Source organism: Cydia strobilella, chromosome 8 (assembly GCF_947568885.1).
Source record: "Cydia strobilella chromosome 8, ilCydStro3.1, whole genome shotgun sequence".
NCBI lineage: Eukaryota > Metazoa > Arthropoda > Insecta > Lepidoptera > Tortricidae > Cydia > Cydia strobilella.
The window spans coordinates 7,353,206-7,372,754 of record NC_086048.1 but is presented as its reverse complement, the minus strand read 5'-3'; the positions used below and the strand labels follow the sequence as shown (position 1 = coordinate 7,372,754).

The window sequence follows — 19,549 nt, the reverse complement described above, 5'->3', positions numbered from 1 at the left end:
TTCTTTTTTACTGACAAATTGGGTTTACCAGACTATAGATTGATGAGAAAATGAAAAAAACACTCCTAAAGGGCGCTCCAGACTACGCTGATTAGCGAACCAGACTCCATACTCGCGTTCGCGGCTTCGCACCGTAATTCGCGCACGAGTGTGGAGGCTCCTTTACGTTAACGAGTCACGAGAGGGAAAAAAATACTCCTGTCATTAGTATCAAATGACACTCTTCTTCTTCTTCTTCTTTTAAAATTATGGCTTCAGCCCAGTGGGCTATTTCGCCAGTATCAAGGTATTAAGAGGTTTAAAAACGACAAAAATTGTACGGTTGTACAAGACCGTGTACGGTGATTTGTTAGCTCTTGTAAATCGTTAGCTAGACTTTACAAGAAGCACGTGGACTACCGGCCGTTGACTCAAAGATGGTGGTTAAACGCGCTTCAAAATTAATTCTCCATTCACTGCACACTACCACATTAGTTTACTGTATAATAAGCTATCGATATTACACTTTAAACAATATTAATGAGCAAAAAACAAAGTAATTAATCACGATGCTAACTATCAAGATGGCGCTCGAACCGAGAAACCCAAATGACACTCATTGACTTGACTGATGACTGACACTGACATTTGACAGTGCCATACTCATACTGTCAATTGTCATGTCTATTGTCTGTCATATTCATATTAGAGATTGCATCGTTAGGTTGTGGCACCCTTTACTCGTGATTTTGATTAGAAAGGATTGTTTATTTTGTTTTTCTTTCAATTCAGAAGTGATAAAAATTAACAGGTAATGATACTAAAGCATGTATTTTAATCATATTACATCACATCGTTTCTTTTCTAATTACTTTTTAGATTTTCGCTTTGTTTTGGATTCTAGTTTGTATCAAAACAGGCTCACCTTGTAATACTTCGCTCGATAGTCCTGCCTTATAATCATAGCTTAGTATAAGTGACCTCCTACATCTTTTAGTAGTATCGTGCCGGTGCAACTCCAACGTCATAAATTAAAGAAAAAAGTGAGTCATCTTATTGAGGCGGGAGCGAGCGATTGTCACGGATTTTGGGATTATTATTCTTATAGGAAAAGTAATCTCTTTGTTGACATATTTAAATTTCGATTTGGCATTTAACCACTCAGTAACTTATTTATTTCAATTGTAATGGCAAGTTTATTGAATAGGCGGGTGTGTTTAATTATACTAATGTACATTATTAATTAATTGTCCAAATTGATTGGCCAATAAAGGACAGGCTTCATAAATTAACTAACCTGTCCCAGAAAATTTTTGTTATGTTATTTGTCATGTTGTTATGTTTCAAGCACAAAATAATGATTATAACTCCGGTTTTTGTCACATAACTTTTAATGAAAAAGTCTGCATCCTGAAATAAATACATTTAATAAGTCACCTACACCTACCTACCTACACCTACCTACATATACCTACAGAAAAAATGACGGACAATATAGAAGAAAAAGTGATAATGACCCCAAAGTGCAAGACTGCCACATCCACAACTCTGGTAGTTGAGAGGAAGGTGGTGCAAGCGGAGGCCAGTGACAAGATACATGTGGCTGGAGGGGACCACACTGGCATCATTATCAACAAGGAACAAGTTTATGGTAAGAAATGTACATTGCGATACAAGTGCGAAAAGTAGGAAATTCGCAACAAGTGGCGATGAATTAAAACACGACCAAAGGGAGTGTTTTAAATCGACACAAGTTGCGAATTACCTACTCACACGTCTATCATAAAACGAATCGTCATGTAACAAGCAATTTAAAACTCACTAATTACTGAAAAATAATTAAACAAAAATCAACCTTATTCACTATGGCTATGAACTTGTGGCTTAGTACTTAGTGACTTTTGCTTGTCACCTGATGAAATATGAATTTTCCTTTTTTTATCCCTAAATTTAAAAAAGATTCAATGAAATTCGTGAAATTCAGCAGGTTCTGATTAGAGCGATAATATTATCTGTAGTATTATTATTTAGTACTTTAACATTGTAATTGAATACTCATAACTCTCATAAGTTAAAACTAGCTCTATTATATTCCGTGGGAAGTGGGTCAAGATTATGTTGCTATGGAAATATTCTAATGATATTATAACTGTTACGAAACTACTGTTTTAGCAAGCGGCGTGGGTTATATTATTGTTGATATTTCCTTTCCTTATCCTGTGACCTGTCCTGTATGCCATAATATGTTAACTTAGTACTTAAATAAAACTCAACAATTAAGAATTCCTTAAACATAAAAAAAGACAATAGTAACAATACAATAGATAGCAAATAATATGCTTACTTGATTCTTATTCAACTAAGAATTCATATTAGAATTATTAGAAAAGCCTATTTCTAGCAAATACACTGTTTGTGTGTTTGCTTATTTTATTACCTAAATACCACATCCAAGAAATAAAAATAAACATGCTATACAAATATGTTACATAAACAATGCACCGTGACTAAAGTTTCAATCCAAAGGCTATGTTTCAAAAATGACTAATCTAAAACACAATTAGCATACACTTCATCAGTGCTATTTCTATTCAACCAATCATTTTCTGAACTCACACCTTCCTTGTCTAATAACATACTGTAGGTATAACGAGTAAGACAAAGAGGGAAAACGTGATCCAAGAGCTAAAATGATTTTGTGACATTGTGTTGATAACACATGTTTTGACCTTGTAACTTCCGTTCTCGCCATTCGCGAGTTTCCTTAAATTAGATTTGTGCTTATATGAACTAAACACACGGTATTTACTGCAGGATAGTCTGTTTATAGTTTACATAATGATAATTACTATGTTAGTGTTTATTTTCAACATACCTACCTAAACCATTATTTTTTAGTGTAAAGTAGAGTATTATACTATACCATTACCAGACTAGATTAGGAGCGTCCAAATATTAGGCGCGTTCCTCTAATGGACCAAGAGACTGCAAATGGGGCCCGTAAAACCTCAATAACAATAAAGCTATTTTCTTGGTTTTACAAAATTTTACTAATGTATTTTTTATGGTAACACATTGTTCACAAAGAGTAATCTGTATATTTTTGATAATATCCGACCGAAGTTTCGGTCTCGGTAGATTTCTGTATAAAAATCATGTTTTGGCCGAAGGTTCGGGTTCGGCCAAAAATCTGAAGAACCTTTCGGCCGCGCCAAAACTGTATTTTCGGTAATGTCCAACTGAAGTGTCGGTTACAGCAAGTTTTGGCATTAATACCACAGACCTAAAATTTATGCTTACGCAGATATATCTGCCACTGGCGTTACACGGCAGATGTGTAATTATCTCTAATTACGTTCAATGACTTCATTAAGTATTCTTAGACACTAGATAACGTACATTCATTAGTAATAAATTGTTGACATTTTGTACCATATGTCCACGTAGTAAGACTTAAAATTTCTTAAGTCCAGTTGACATTCTCTTAATTCAAATTCGATCAAATTTGGCACACAAATAGTCTATAAACTGAAAAAGGACATATGACGCTTTTTATCCCGGATTTTATGGAATTATGGGTGATTTTCGGAGTTATCCGACATTTTGTAATAGTCGGAATTACCCGAATACACCTTACATATATTTACACTTGAACCTTGTAACTAGAACAGTAAATTTAAGTATACATTTCTTACAGTTCAGTCTCACACACATCGGAGCGGCCAAGGTGTTTACAAATATATGAACAATGCAATAGAGCATCTTGCCCGCTCTAATATATCTGATTCCAATCTTGCGCTAATGGGGTGTATATAGGGACACGTGGGAATACACTTAACTTACCCAACTTAACGCCATAACAGATGTGTTTTTTGTATCCTTTTTCATTACATCACCAATTCACCACGTTATCACAGCGTTACCTAAGATTGACTAGTAGGTATCACACAGTGAAAATGCATCCAAAATCTTTCTCATTAATCTTAGAGATATCAACTCAATGGAATGCTTTTAAGTTGACACACCTTTTTCGTGGGTACAACGAAGATATTTTAGTTTAGAGCGAGAAAAATTAGGATAGAACCATTTACGATAAATTAAGTGATGAATAGGTTTAGATAAAGTCTGTAAGTTGTAGTTTTGAATGATTCACGGTTAGTTTCACTAGACTTATATTGACCGGGATATAGACCGTGATTACCTTTTGTATTATTTATGAGTTCCCGATATAACAAACAAAAAATATCGGGAACTCATAAATAATACAAAAGGTAATCACGGTCTATATCCTGGTCAATATAAGTTCTGTAAGTTGTGTTGATGCGCTTTAGGTTTACAGGGTTAGGTCATTCAATAAAGATAGCGTTTTCAATATTTAAACGTAGATATCGACAAATTTTCACCCGTATGTCGAATTAATTGGGCTTTCTTATGTTCATGCTAATTATATTCTAACGAAAATTTTCACTCCGCATAACATTACGGTCTATGTCTAGGCTTCCTATGTTTTTAAATTTATTTTACAATATTCCAGAAAACGGCGTAACAGAGCCATGTCACGCGCAACTCGAATTCCGAGTGTACCTAGTGTCAGCCGTAAACGGCTCTCACACTCGGGAGGCGCGCGCGCTCCGATTCTGGTTCAAACCGCAAATGACGCCCGGGGAACGGCCCCACGAGGCGCAGGCCTTCTTCAGGGAGCTGGTCAGCCCGCAAGACTTCCCAAAAGGTATGTACCTAGTACTACAGTACAATTCCCAGACCAGTATTAGTGTTGTGTAAGCCTGCCAATACTGGGAACTGGGATGGTTCGTGAGGTGAGGAACCCACTTACTTCAGCTTTACTTCCTTGTAGTAGTATAGGTACCATAATTTAGGACTGTTTAGTAAAAAATATTTTTTTGTGAAATATTGTCATGAATCGTCAAAAACAGTAAGCGTTATCCCCTTTTTAGATCTTTAGAGTTAGACCAAGAAAAGTCTGCAACGATTTTGATAGCGTACGCTGTACAAGTGTTATTTATACGTCATAATTTCATAGAAGTTTGACGTTTAAAATAACACTTGCACTGCGTGTGCTATCAAAATCGTTGCAAACTTGTCATGGTGTGCGGCTTACCTATAAACATTTTTGACGCGCTGCAACAGAATTGCTATTTAGCATTCTATTTAGTTTGCTCATGGTACAACCCATTGTTATTATCATTAGCGATGACGACATCGATGACGGATGACAATTAAAAGATAAGTGGTTTTAAAGCAGTTTTTTTTCTCCATTACAGATTACGTGGGATTCATTAAGAAGATAATAAAGCTTATGCAACACAAATACCTCCAATTAAAGATTTTAGAGATAGAGTTACGACAAGAAGGGACGGGAACTCCACCTCCAGGTATGCTATTGCGTCGCGTTTGTATCTTCAACATTTTCAATATCTTCTACTACGCCTTTATGGTTGGGGAAAACCTGATTTGATAATTTGGTATTTTAAATCAACTGCTTTACTTTGGTTGGTGTCATTGTATAAAACACAGAGCTAAACATTTAAACATCCAAAACATAGTAAAAAACAGGATTTAAGAGTTTTAAACCCGCATCTATTCCGCCGAGGTGGTGCCTTTGTCAATTAACTTATGAGACACAGAGCGCGGTACATGCCGCGTAGCTTTTTTCGAATTTTAAACAATGAACACTTATAGTTACAATTTTAACGTATTCATTTAGAATGTAAGTTGTTCCACGGATAGTATATACATATACAACTATTACTTACTCTGTGATGAGTATAGGTCCAGTTACTAAGACGACGAATTTCGACTTTTATTTGTAGGATCTCAGTTTGAACTTCTTGCTTATTGCATTTTAACTATAAACAGTGTATATGTGGTATTTCCTATAAAAAGGGACCTTATTGTCGATGGCGCTTACGCCATTATAAACGATGCTCCGATATAAATACAATGCCGCGCGACGCTGTGCGGCGTAAGCGCCATCGGCAATAAGATCCCTTTTCATAGAAAATGCCCCATATAGTGTTACAACTTGATTAGAAAATATCTTAATATGATCCCACCAAGGTAATTAGCATAGTCCTAATAATCAAAGTGTAAACAAACAACAAAGTTTCTACCGCTAATTGCTTTCTACAGAAACGTGCCGAAATAGTATGAATGAATGAATCAGGTTAATAGGGCATCAACGGGATATTAGTTACGGAAATGACCTCTTAATAGCTCTTTTAATACCTTCCGGCCTTTCGTGAAAATAAAAGTCTGAAACGAGAGGTAATTTGGGTAAATATTTTGAGTAAGACATAAAATATAGGGTAGAGCTATTGGAACTTTTATATCCAAAAAGAAAAAAATGGTTAGATTAAACAAATGCGAACTTATTTGATTGTGTGTCTAACATCACTTAAACTAATTGCCAATGATTATCGTGTTTTCTGTAAGTTCAACCAAAAATAAGCAAAGCGGGCGAAATCCTTAAACTGACTGAAGAGCGTATCTTCCAGACAGTTTAAAAAAATCGCTATTATTATATTCACTATCAAACCTCCTAAATTAGAAATGTAGCCGACTTGCAGATACGAGCTTTTAAGTTTAACACTCTAGTATAGAAGTAGGTCAAGAGAGTTTATACTTATAGTTCGGATGTAAAAATAGGGCACCAGTATACAATTTATGGGTTCATTGCATCTTCTTCGTGACAGTTGATTGTTTATGACCATAATGTCCATAATGGATTATATGGATACAGTTAGAACACTTTTCGCAGCGAGGCCGTTAATAATTGTAAACCAATATTATTTCTATGTCCTGTACACTACTCATATCTGTATATATGTGACGTTTTCAATAAAAGGTACCACATTGTCGCTTACCATAAAGACGAAATTTGCTAGTATCTTTATACGAATAACCTGTCAGAGCGTCCTTATGATGAGCGACAAAGTGGTACCTTTTGCTTGAAAACGACACATATGTATTCAGTTTACAGCGTAAAGCTCAGTTTGGGTACGTAGGTATGTCATGATCTCATCATTCCTGAATTTAAGTTCATATTTAAAAAAATATATTAAACACCTCTGAAAAAAAAAAGGGTGGTGGATGGCTTTAAGATATAATTACTATATACGTCTATCGCTACATATATTTATTGTAACTTTTTTTTGTTATTTATCGTACAGAACCAAATGGCGTTATTTCAAGTAAGACATATACTTACGTCTATTGTAATGGCTGTATGTATACAATTATTTTCTTTTCTTTGAGTGCAAGCATGTTCCTCTGTTGACATGATTATGAGATATAATATCTTCTTATAATTCTTATTTCCTAGTTAATTTAATTAATGTAGCATGTGCCTATAGACCTTTATTTCCTATATATTTAATTAGTAACCCATATGTAATGTAATAGGCTAATAGCTAATACCGTCATCAAATATACCGTAGCGGCCAAAGTGTTCACAAATATATCTACACGCTTCTATTCTTCTATTGTGTAAGATTGTCCCTTTTTATTTATTTATTTATTGTGGAGATGTCAGAGTGTATATTCAGTTATTTTGGGCACCTTGGCCGCTTGTATCTGCTAATTATTGTACAAATATAATGCTGCAATCATAAATATGTAAACATGCATGTGCGCGTAGAAAGTGACACTGCATGGTCATATAACAGTAATTATAATACTCATGTAGCCACATAAGTACATATGCTGTATAGCTGCCTATGTAAAACACCTTACATATATGTATTTTAGCCACCCCTGTTAGCAAAAAACCGTTATAATATTAACGAAATAACGTGACCTAATATTACCATTCGATCGATGTAATTAGAGTTAGTTTTTGAACTGTTAAGTTAGTTAAGCCTTAAAGGGCTGTCTTAATTTCACTCACATAACATTAGTGATCATGTGCACTATAAGAATAAGTCTAGATTAAAGCTGCCTTACCACTAAGGTGGAGATGAGAGACGTGCGGAAATCAACCAATAGCGTAGAAGACATGTGGATTACAACCAATGCTATTGGTTTATTCCCGCATGTTTCCTCTTATCTCCGCACATCTCCTCTTCAGTGGAAAGGTAGCTTAAAGAGGTTATTAAACGTACCGTTGCGCGGGATACTTTCTACCGTAGTCGGATGATTGTTGTCAGTGACCGAATACTTTCAGTCACTTGCTTTTTACAAGCTTTTATTTAACATGCTCTGTTAGTTTAGTATGTTAGTGTGGGTCAAATCTTGGAAGCTAAATTTGACACCACTTCCCGATTTCCAATTGAGCTGAAATTTTGCATACATATGTAAATCCTATGAAAATGCAATATTATGACATGGAGCTGATCTGATGATGGACACAAGAGGCGGCCATGGGAACTGTGATAAAACACCTCAACCTTATTGTGTTTGGATTTGTTAAAATTGTCTCGATGACTATTAGTTGCCTGTTGAAGGAAAAGTACAGTCAGCGATAAAAGCTTGTATACGAAAAAAGATATTTGTGATAAAAAATTTAGTAATGTTATTGACACAACGTTCGACTCAACGTTACGTTACGTATCCTCCAGGCGTCCTCAGCGCTTTCTCGGTTGCATCCTAAATGAGCCCGGGATCTCCTCTTGACGCAGGCCCTAGTTTTTAACGAAAGTGACCTTACCTATTGGGATTAACCCGGTTTTCTCGCGATGTTTTCTTTCACCGAAGAACAACTGATATTTCGTACTTAAATTTCAAGAAACTCATTGGTGCAGCAAGGGTTTACCCACGACCCCGGAGGTTCCAAATCGGAATTTGAAAACCGCACTCCTTACTATAGGTTGACTGACGAAACTGGGACGGATTTTATGGCTCCTTTACACGATGGCCCAGCGCTGGACCAGCGAGATGGCCATACGATGGTTGAGAGCACGCACTATGAAACCACGTGTAGATGCGTACGCGCCATCGCTGGTCCACTACCTTTGATGTGCATACGAAAAACCCACACCGCGGCCATCCCATCGCCATCCCGCCGCGCCATAAGCCATCCGACACCACTACCCTCTCTACACGCTGGCCCATCTTAGTGGGCCACAGTATATGACGACCTATCGTGTAGTGAATCCATTATATGAGAATTTCTACAGCACAGTAGAAATTTCGCGCCAGCTCATGTGTAAAAATCTATACTTGATAAGGTACTTGTTTTTATAGTAACTAATGTATAATATATCTTTCAGCGTTTATTGAAGAAAGTGCGGCAAACCAAACGCCTGTAATATCCGAACAGAGAGTACTGGATATGATCGAGAATGCTTACCCCAACCCGTTGACCGTGGATCATTTCATCACGTAAGTAACCCTGTTGGATATTTATGAAGCCTTACAGCGCCATCCACATCAGCTATCACAGCAATTTACAGCTTTTATAGTCAATAACTCTTTCTGTTACGTTGTTAGGTATTTGGTACATTGACCCGCCTGTTCCTATCACTATCGCACGCGCATAAATATATTGCTGTACCGCTCGCAGTGTCATTGACCGCCGTCATCATGGGTGGGTCAGCAATATAATTACGCGCGAGCGATGGAATTCCTGCGTTCGCTCTTCTTTAAATGCATCAGTATTTAGAAAGTACGCCATCTGTTGAGGGCAGGACGCTTTAATTGAGTTTTCCTGTTAATGCATTTGTGATCGCGTCGCGTTCGTGACATTAATTAACCCCACTAGATGTCGCTGGTGGTTGTATCACTATAGTTGGTCAAGCAAATCTTGTCAGTAGAAAAAGGCGCGAAATTCAATTTTTCTATGGGACGATATCCCTTAGCGCCTACATTTTTTTTAAGTTTGCTGCCTTTTTCTACTGACAAGATTTGCTTGACTAACTATATAATCGGTATTTGTGTTGACATGCAATAGTTATTTGTGCAACAAGAGAGGAAATTGGTTTTTCTTGCGAGTGTTTATTTTGAGTCCCGAGAATATTGAGTCTTCGCTTTCCCGGGACTCAAAAACACGAGATGTAAAATAACTTTGCTCTCGTGTTGCACACATAATTTTTCACCTCAGTAGTGAGAACATATTAAAGGTATTATAATATGTACGATACGAGAAGAGACGAGACCGGACCGGACCGGACCGTACCGTACCGTAGTATGAAGTTCATGGCCTTCACTAAATTAAAAAGCTACATTGTTTCACTCCCTGGAGTGAGGAAAGTCGCACTTTCCTCACTCCAGGGAGTGACAAAAGTAGGCTTGTTCGAGCTGCTGAAGTGAAAAATACTTATTTATCAATAAACGGTCTTTATTTGGATTTGTATGACGTGTTCAGTTGAGAACATATTTTAAAATGTTATTTTCTTATAGGGCAGGAAAATGGTCGAAAGCAGAAGTGAAGGACGCCCTGGAGGCGCTAGAAGAAAAGGGCCTCACACGGGCCATGTCGGACGGACTATACATTCGGCAGCACAGCGTTGACACACAGGTAACCAAAGTTCAAAGCGGCATAGAGAAATAAGTAAGCTTAGAGTGCTCACTCCATACATCAGTTTACACTATTATCAGGAATTGAATCTTCCTGCCTGGACAGTAAGGTCGGCATTTGTAAAGTCAACGTCGATGTGAAGCGGGCGAGGTGGAACACTCACTACAACTTTATTGTTAAGAGCATAACAGTAGGTATTCAAAATCACAAACACATGTTACACTCACATTTACATACAAACGAATCGCTCTTGTATATATTCATTCAGTAGGCATTTTCAGTGCTTACCTTCGTAATGCTGGGGCCACACTAACGGGAAACGCATTAATTCAACGTTTTTCATACGGCCACACTGGGATTATCGCGACAATAAATGGCTAGGGATATTATCCGCATAATAAATTATTCTCCTAATTTACTGTATCTCTGTTTGTGTTTGTAGGTCGTGAAACAAATGCCAACGTTATGTTCATCGCGACAGCCAAGCATAGCTATAATAACCGCGCTGTACTGCGAAAAGCAAGCTGTGGACGCCATGATGGACAATCAAGAGACATTCGTGCGGTATACGACAGTCGGTAAGTCTTTTTTAGTCACATATGGCGTTGGCGTCACCTCGCCATGTTTCACTTTTGTGCTTAGCTAGTGTGCGCTGCAGTGGCGCCAGTGGCCTCTGTTTCAATTAAAGCTTGGCTCAAAGTTTTTAACGCAGTATTAGCTTTTTACTAATCGACGGACTCGAATAACTTTTGATGTATGAATTCTCAATGTACAATTAGTTTCAAATTCTAAAAAAATAATACAGAGTTTGTATATAGTGCGTACCAGCCTCGAGAAGAAGAGACGCATAATGTATCTGGTTTACTAAATGCCTGAAATCGACTCAAAAGTTTAGTCGCAAGTTTCTTCACGTTTCTTAGACTAGCAGGGTGTTTTTTCAACCCTTAGCCATATTTTGCGAGGTAAATGGACCTATAGATTGTATTATTGTATTGTACCTATTTATATGTGTGTCAGTGATATCTACTGAGAGTACTGAGCACCTTTTACTATGGGATCAACCCCGAAATCGTGGAAAATAATTTGGTAGTTTCATACATTTTGGCAGATCAAATGTCAATGTAGGTATTCTATGGGAAAGCCAACAATATTTTTTTTGCGTTTTCTTGGTTAGTCCCATAGTAAAGGTTGCTCAGCGTGACCTTTACATATATTGACAAGACAAACGATGACAAACGTGCCTTCCTGGCCAAATTCCGTCCTGACCTATTCTCAAACAGTATATATTGTAGTATTTGAGTACTAGACTAGGTTGCAGGTACAAGTAGGGTAGGGTCGAGTATTGGCATATCTACCCTATAAGGTTTTTTTTTTTAGTTTTATTACAGGTTGTCTTATAAAACAGTCGGTTTCGGTCAAAAGGCAAGATTACTGAAATTAATTTTATTTTTAGGTACCTACCCATATTTGCTTTTCCTGTTTTAGCGACAATTTAGTAAAGTTGTTAGGTACATAATTTCTGCTCATTGACATTACTAAATGGGAAATTTCAATTGAAACCTAGTGTTTGCTAAATATACTTCATTTATCTATGTAAATGTAAAACCACATTATGTGTACACACATATTTTACCCGGAAAATCATAATAGACAGACAACTAATTCATTCATAACTGTTGTTATGAATATGAATTAAGATATACGAGTATGTACATTTACGTCAATGCTCCGACTATTTCTGTATGTTATTTCCCGAAAGTTGCATTCATAATTCATAATAAACATCAAAATTCTCGGAGTTAATAAGGATATTATTTAAGGCTTACACTGAGAGTAAATAAGGCATTATGATTAACATAAAAGTTATGTAATTTTAAACGTCAAACTGCTATCTATGAAATTATGACGTATGAAAATAACACTGGCACTGCTTGTGCTATGAAAATCTTTGCAGACTTACCTCGGTTCGGTCTAACGGGTATTGAAAAAAAAAACTGGGTACCGCTTTTACATATTATAATCCAACTAGTTGAAGTAATACTTGAAAACCTAAATGCGTATCACAATATTAATAAAATAGGTATCTATATGTATAACGCGTCTTATCTTGTTATGTGTCACGTGTAAACTTTAAAAAATTCAGAGTGATACTATTGAGAACTGACTCTATTTTAAACATCCTTTATTTGGATTTGCAAACATCGTCAACGTTACCGACATGAGCGTTAGATATGACAAAGTATTTTATTATCTATGTTTGCTTAAGGTTAGACTTGAAGTGTAAACTGCTTTAGTATTTACCTATAGCTAGTACAAACAACTACAGTTACAGCTTAATCTTTATATAATACTAACACTACTAAACTACTAACAGTGTATAAGGCACAGTATAATATATGCATAAATTACTGACAACGCGGGACTAAATGCTTCTATTTCAGGAAATACATAAAACATACCTATATAAGACCATTGTTTTACATTTTAAACCTTTTCTACAATTCCAAACATTCTGTTTCTGTTATTAAGTGGACAGTGTTATTAAATTTTAGTTTACAGTTAAAGGACAGTGTTATTAAGTTTTTTTCGCCACCCGTCCGACAAAAGCCTAACGATATGTAAATTTTTTACATAGATGGGAATTTTGCATTTAATTAACATATGATGTTGTTTGTTAAAAAACAATTGCACAAGTTATATCCTGATAGCGTTTACAGCGGTGGGATTATATTAATAACAATACCTAACTAGTTTAAATTATGAAAGCATAATTAACGTAAGTGTCATTGGAAAACTTTTTTTTTATTATTTTACAGGACCTATTACTGTTGTACATATCGGCCCTATTAAGCCCGCTTCTTATAATTTCAGAACAACTTAAAAGCTTAAGTGAATATTTAAAATGACTATTGGAAAACTTAGAATTTATTGCGCGATACGTTAAACTACTGAATGAGATTTCAAATGGCAACACTTTTTACATGCGTGGTGGGGCAACATAAAAATCACTCGTTTTGTATGACGTTAAATTCTATTGCTTAGGTAATCATACTCGTAGCTGCACACATCAAGTGGGAAATACTCCGCAACGGCAACATCGCATGACAAGTTTATTAAAACTAATCACTGCCAAGAACACGCTAGGTGTGTTCATTTTGTATTGGAAATAGGCACTGAAAGTGTTAATACATTTAACACTTGGCCAACTGTCAGGTTGTTATAATACAGAATTACATTTAGAAATAGGTACATAAAAATACAACATCAGATGCACAACACAAACAAGTACACACGCATAAATATCCTGGTTGATAATAGACAACAGCAGATCGTATCAGAAACACGAAACACGAAGTTCCATCCAGAACTGGCTTTGCATATGTGATAATGACATCTGTTACTCAAGGGCTAAGATAGCACGAGTCTGTTAATACTTAATACCATCGTCGACACTGCAACTGATGACTAACTATCCGTAAACCGTATTACAAAGACATAAGGTTCACAGATGCTCAGTTAAAAGCTGTTAGTACATGCGGAACAGTGGGCCAAACTAATTAACCTCATGAGCGCGGAAGACTAAATTACGTTGACCGAATGTCGTACCTCTACATCTTCAGATTTCTCTAATATTTAACTGCTCTGCTCTTTACTAACCATCTGACCGGCTCTAATTATTTTATTTTTAATTAAAATATCATTTAGTTCATGACAATTACGGTCGTAGTTCTGTGGGGTCAGGATCGTAACGAATGTGAGATCAGCTTGGTGTCAAAAAATGCGCTGGACGAGGTTTAGTTATTATGTATTGTATTGATATCAAATTTAATTCCTAATACTTACGAAACAAAGCAAAATCAAATAAAGACATTTAATAAATAATCATCCTAATAAATACAGTCGTGATTATAACTATTCAATTATTGTATGTACTTGAATATAAATAAGTAATTCTAATTTCACATAAATTAATACCAAATGCGTCATCACTATACTAATTACAACAAGCATCCATGGGATCAATATTACAACAAATATGTCAGAATGTGCTCAAATAATGCCATTTATCAATTTTGACACAACCTTTAAGCATTATAATAAATTATAATCTAATCTGCAGTGCTTAAACAAAAAAAAAATATGTAAAAGTATTCTCATAACTAACTAAAATGGGTTGAAAATTGCGAGCCTTTTAGCTTTAACACAGGAAAAATGAAATTACATCATCATCATGTTCCTCGCGTTATCCTGGCATTTTGCCACGGCTATTGGAGCCTGGGGTCCGCTTGGCAACTGATCCCGAGAATTGGCTTAGGCACTAGTTTTTACGAATGCGACTGCCACCTGACCTTCCAACCCAGAGGGTTACCTGACCTTATTGGGAGTCCGGTTTCCTCACGATGTTTTCCTTCACCAAAAAGCGACTGGTAAATATCAAATGATATTTCGCACATAAGTTCCGAAAAACTCAGTGGTACGAGCCGGGGTTTGAACCTGCGACCTCCGGATTGAAAGTCGCACGCTCTTACCGCTAGGCCACCAGCGCTTGAAAAATTTAATTACATAATTATATTTATGATTATTTTATAAAAATATGTATACATAAATATTATGTACTTACAAGATTATTAAGCAAATTTAAAATTTAGTCCGGTAACCTTAACATCTCCTAACATTTCCAAAAATGTTATTTTTTCAACATCATGTTTCAATTCGAGGACATCTAAAAATGATCGATTTATATACATTTCCAAAGTAGTTCTTCCATAGCCCCCTTCAAATTTAAATTCTAATAAGACATCTGAGGAACCTGAAACAAACAATCAAATTTATATTTTCATTGTCATTATAGTTCCTAGGTTCCTACTTTCCTAGTTGATTCAGTTCAGTGAAGCTTTTGTCAACCTATGAAATGATTTTCGTTCAGTCAGTTCATAAATGGGTCAATCAAAATTGTTTGTTGTTTTTGTTCTGGGGGATAACAGTATTAATATTGATTGTTTGAAAAAATGTGTAACTCATTATGATTTACATGTTTCACAAATCTTAGATGATTTGTAGATAGCCTTTAAAGAAATAGTCTTAAAATTACGAAAGATGTCTGTTTGAGGCGATATAATTCCATACAATCATAGGATACAATGACCCAGACAAACTCAAAACTCAATTCAATTAATCATTCCTTTATTTTGTCATATTTGTGCCAGTTTTGCTAAATCAGTATTAAAAGCAGTAGACATACCAGTTTGTCCATTAGAATTAGGTAGCATGAATAATAAGATTAAAACAAATACCTGACATCATACCATTGGCTTGGCCTTTGACCTGGTCAGATTCTGGAATGGCTTGCTGACCATTTTCTATGACTCTGACAGCGATTTCATTTCTCTGGAAATCACTGTCTATTTGACAGGCGATATTATTATTATCTGGCCTTGGTGATCCCGTCAACAAATTGGCAATGAATCTGAAAATAAGTTACATAGGTATATTACATTATGAATATTACTTATGCCGTATGAAGTCACTAGTGTTCATCCATATCTATATTGCCCTCCTAAGCTCAATAGCAAAAACTAATGATTTTGAAAATGGGATTTTCAGATAATTAATTTAAAATTAACACCTATTGGCTTAGCAGGGAAGTATAAATCTATTTTGCATAGTGTAATAGTTTTAGGACAAAATACATAGGTAGTTATTCCTTCCACTTTGCAACCATAAGATACATTTTAACAAGATTTATTAGTCGAGTTTCAAAAACCTTATTAAATAATTTTTATCCTTTCCAATTTAACTAGCGTAAGTAGCACGCTAAAAATGTTACTTTAGGTCAATCCAAATCCGTCTGCGGGAAATTCATCTTTATATTGGAACATCTTTCACTAAATTATATTTATAATTCATAAAAATGATCATACCTGTTTGGATTATTGATAGTGCAAGAGACCTCCAAAGAATCTCCGTTGCTCAGCGCCCGCGGTATCACAAACATGTTTCTTTCTGTCGATCGCACCGGCCGCAGGGGAACGCTCTCGCTGCCGCCATTCAACTGAGTGCCATAAACGCCATCACCACGCCCATTTTCCACACCGCTTCTAAATCAATAATAGTTAACTAACTTTAGTCTCCAATATTATACAACAGATAATTTAAAAATATCCCGGTCGGAAACTAGTGACAACTTGTAAAAAGCCGAGCTAACCTATCCTATCAGCCTATCACTATCAGAGATATTGATTCAAGTGTCACTTAATAACTGTGTCCAACGTTATAAAGATAACAGCATTTACTATCAATTGAGGATAAACGCAGTCTTCATAAAATATGATTCACTTTCATACATTATTATTCAATTGTCGGTCGTCGTCCAAAATAATAATAACCTTGAAAAGACGATTACACTGACGCATCGTTGACATTGACATTTGGGGTACGTCTGGAAATTTTTGTAGAAAAGCATGAGGAAAGCAATTTTTAAAAAGTTTGAGTTTATAGTAATTACTTTTTTACACGACATAGTATGGATTTTAGAGGTTTATGTAAAATAACCGTATGAATTACCATTTTATATATTGATATTAGATATTACCTATTAAGACAAACAATAATAGGTATATTAAGACAATTACGCTGTCTGTCTATGTAGACCTGTCAGGAGTTGGTTTATCTTAAAACTTCCGATGGCCTACCTCCATCTTTTTTCTATCATGTATTGTTTGTACCGTATTAAAACAAGTTCATAATGTTTTTGTTTATAAAAAGTAAATATTCACATCTAGGTATTAACTTTTTATGGACGGATTCTTGACCGGGTTTTTATATTAAGTACCTACCGTGTAGTAAGTACCTATTTAAATCTTAAGAGTAAAAGCCTTTCATCTCTTAAGATGCACTTGCATAAAAAAAAAGTACTTGATATTACCTATATTAATATGTAAGATTATTTTAATAATTATATTACGTTAGAATTTCAGTAAATTAAAATCTTGTGCGATCGATGTCGGGGCATAGCTAGTTATTTAATTAAAGTTGAAATTAGCCTAATTTATTCAAATTTTATTCCATACCCTGTCCAACAATCCCAGCATGCTTTCAACATCTTCAGACACTTGTTAACACTAAACTGCGAACCGAAATGATTTCAAGACACGATAATAAATCAATTAAGAACGGTACAGACAGTGCTTAAAATTCCAAGCCTAAAGATGGTTTTCATTAACACGATGACGTAATATTGAAAATAAACAACACATGAACACACCGCTGTAACAGTTACTTATCGCGTCATCTCACATACCCGCTTGCTCGTACTACGAGTTTTGTACAATACCACTTATCACTGCACTGTATTGACCTTTATTAAAAACACTTTTTAGGTATATTCCTTGTATAAAATGATGCTGTGGCCAACTTCGCGCGTAGACACGCGCACCTCTCTTTACCTGATCATGATAACTAAATCGTCTAAATCTTACTAACTACATCGCACGCGCAGCCTTCGTTGTGAAAAACCAAGTTCATTTCGTTGTGACGAAACACAGCTGCGCGCTATTCACCTCTCTTATAAGGTGTAAATTATAGTAATTTACTTGATCTTGGAGTTCTCCGTCCCTGAAGACTTCGAATCCGTCAGTTTGTATGTTAAATAGTCGAGTGGAAGTAAGATGAATGGATTAGACGCGTTCTCTGTATGAAAGGCAAAGCTTGTGAGTGAGATGTACAAAATGGAACGGACGGTGAGACGGTACCGTAAACGTTTTTCAATGTGTGCTGTGTTCCGGGGTATAAATGCGTGGTGTGGGTTACATTCCAACACACACCAATACTTCTCCTAAATGTGGAACCGATCAATTTATATTTAGACATTACAATTCCCAATAAAAATGCGCATTTAAGTAGGTTAGTATGTTCACTGTATACAAACAGTACTTTTAAACTAAAATCAGTCTAATAAATAAAGAATACTGACAACCTCCATACAAGAGAATCGTCATTGATCGATCGGCAGCGTATTCGTATTTATAAAAAATTTTTATATAGTTCTATCATTTTTATTAACTTAGCGCAACAGAAAAATATTTAGCAAATAGATTCAGACGTACCTACCTAATGTAAAATCATGTATTAACTACGATTAATTAGAGTTGTGGATTAATAGGTAGTTTAAGTTGCCACGTGGGATTAAATTTATTTCTTCAATAAAAACAGGTTCACTTAGTATTCTCGTTTATTGAATCATTGTTGAGTAATAAAAGAAGTTGTTATGTTACATAACACATTATCTTCATAACAATCATAACGTTTGAAATAAATAAGCAATCATGACCATTCGTTTACGTTTAATTTACTTCAAATTGGTGCAGCATTTCTTTTTGTCTTTGTTTTCATAAGTAAGTACTACGCACACGCATAAAAGGTGTAAGTACACTTTCATTTAATATTTGCAAATACTATACTTATTTATAACTATAATATTGAGTTCAACGTAATGCAGGGTACTTCACGTTTCCACTATAAAACTAGGTACCTTAGTACTTATCAATCAATTGTGAGCATGAGACCAGTAAAGAGAAATGCGAGTTTCACATAGAGAGAATAACTGAAAAGTACCCGAATACGTTACTTTGGTGGTCAATTTATATTTTAACATTTTTAATTACATGCGCCTTTCAGGTTTACTTAGGTATACTTTACTATACTTATGCTAGAATAAATAATCAAAGCTGTACAACATTATCTTTCTACGAAATAAATTAATTTGACTAGGATTTAATACCATTTTTCCTTAATCTATCCTACTTATGTACGTTACGAGGATACTTTATTTCTACATCATCGATACAGACACTTCTCTATATAAGTTGGTAAACCAAATGGTTATATAGAACAACTTTATAAAAGTGAGTGTTAATATTAAACTTAAAAAGGTAAGACATCATAGGTTTTGGCTATTTGGTACTTACCAAAGTTGGTAAGCCATAAGGCTATATAGAGCAACATTAGTTATAATAGTGAGTAAACATAGCTTTCCACAGTATACAGCTTTAAAAATGATCTGACATCTGAAAGCAGACCCAACTTTATGCCATTCAG

General features: G+C 35.4%; 2 protein-coding genes across 10 annotated transcripts in view; one reads left to right on the top strand and one right to left on the bottom strand.

Moving 5' to 3' along the window:
- The first annotated feature begins 656 nt into the window (after positions 1-656).
- Positions 657-19,549, top strand: part of LOC134743569 (uncharacterized) — a 36,831-nt gene continuing 17,938 nt past the window's right edge. Inside the window, exons 1-8 of one of the 4 annotated variants that reach the window (XM_063677087.1) lie at positions 657-790; positions 1,457-1,630; positions 4,514-4,708; positions 5,262-5,372; positions 7,170-7,223; positions 9,207-9,318; positions 10,336-10,453; positions 10,896-11,031. In XM_063677087.1, the coding sequence (XP_063533157.1) occupies positions 1,462-1,630; positions 4,514-4,708; positions 5,262-5,372; positions 7,170-7,223; positions 9,207-9,318; positions 10,336-10,453; positions 10,896-11,031 (895 nt within the window). In that variant the 5' untranslated portion in view covers positions 657-790; positions 1,457-1,461. Of the gene's footprint in view, positions 791-922; positions 1,023-1,456; positions 1,631-4,513; positions 4,709-5,261; positions 5,373-7,169; positions 7,224-9,206; positions 9,319-10,335; positions 10,454-10,895; positions 11,032-19,549 lie in introns of those variants that run through there. The other 3 variants (XM_063677088.1, XM_063677086.1, XM_063677089.1) reach the window with 3 other exon arrangements.
- Positions 12,455-17,932, bottom strand: LOC134743586 (uncharacterized). 6 transcript variants are annotated; one of them, XR_010128028.1, is made up of 4 exons: positions 17,750-17,928; positions 16,375-16,551; positions 15,748-15,920; positions 12,455-15,263 (listed from the first exon to the last, which is right to left on the bottom strand). XR_010128028.1 is itself a non-coding variant. In XM_063677143.1 (4 exons), the coding sequence occupies exons 1-4, from the start codon at positions 17,553-17,555 to the stop codon at positions 15,082-15,084; spliced, it is 552 nt and encodes a 183-aa protein (XP_063533213.1). In that variant the 5' UTR covers positions 17,556-17,932; the 3' UTR covers positions 12,455-15,081. The 6 variants fall into 6 exon arrangements, 3 of the variants coding, with proteins under 3 accessions (XP_063533213.1, XP_063533212.1, XP_063533214.1); XR_010128029.1 differs by having other exon boundaries at positions 17,754-17,928; XR_010128030.1 differs by lacking the exon at positions 17,750-17,928 and adding an exon at positions 16,659-16,863.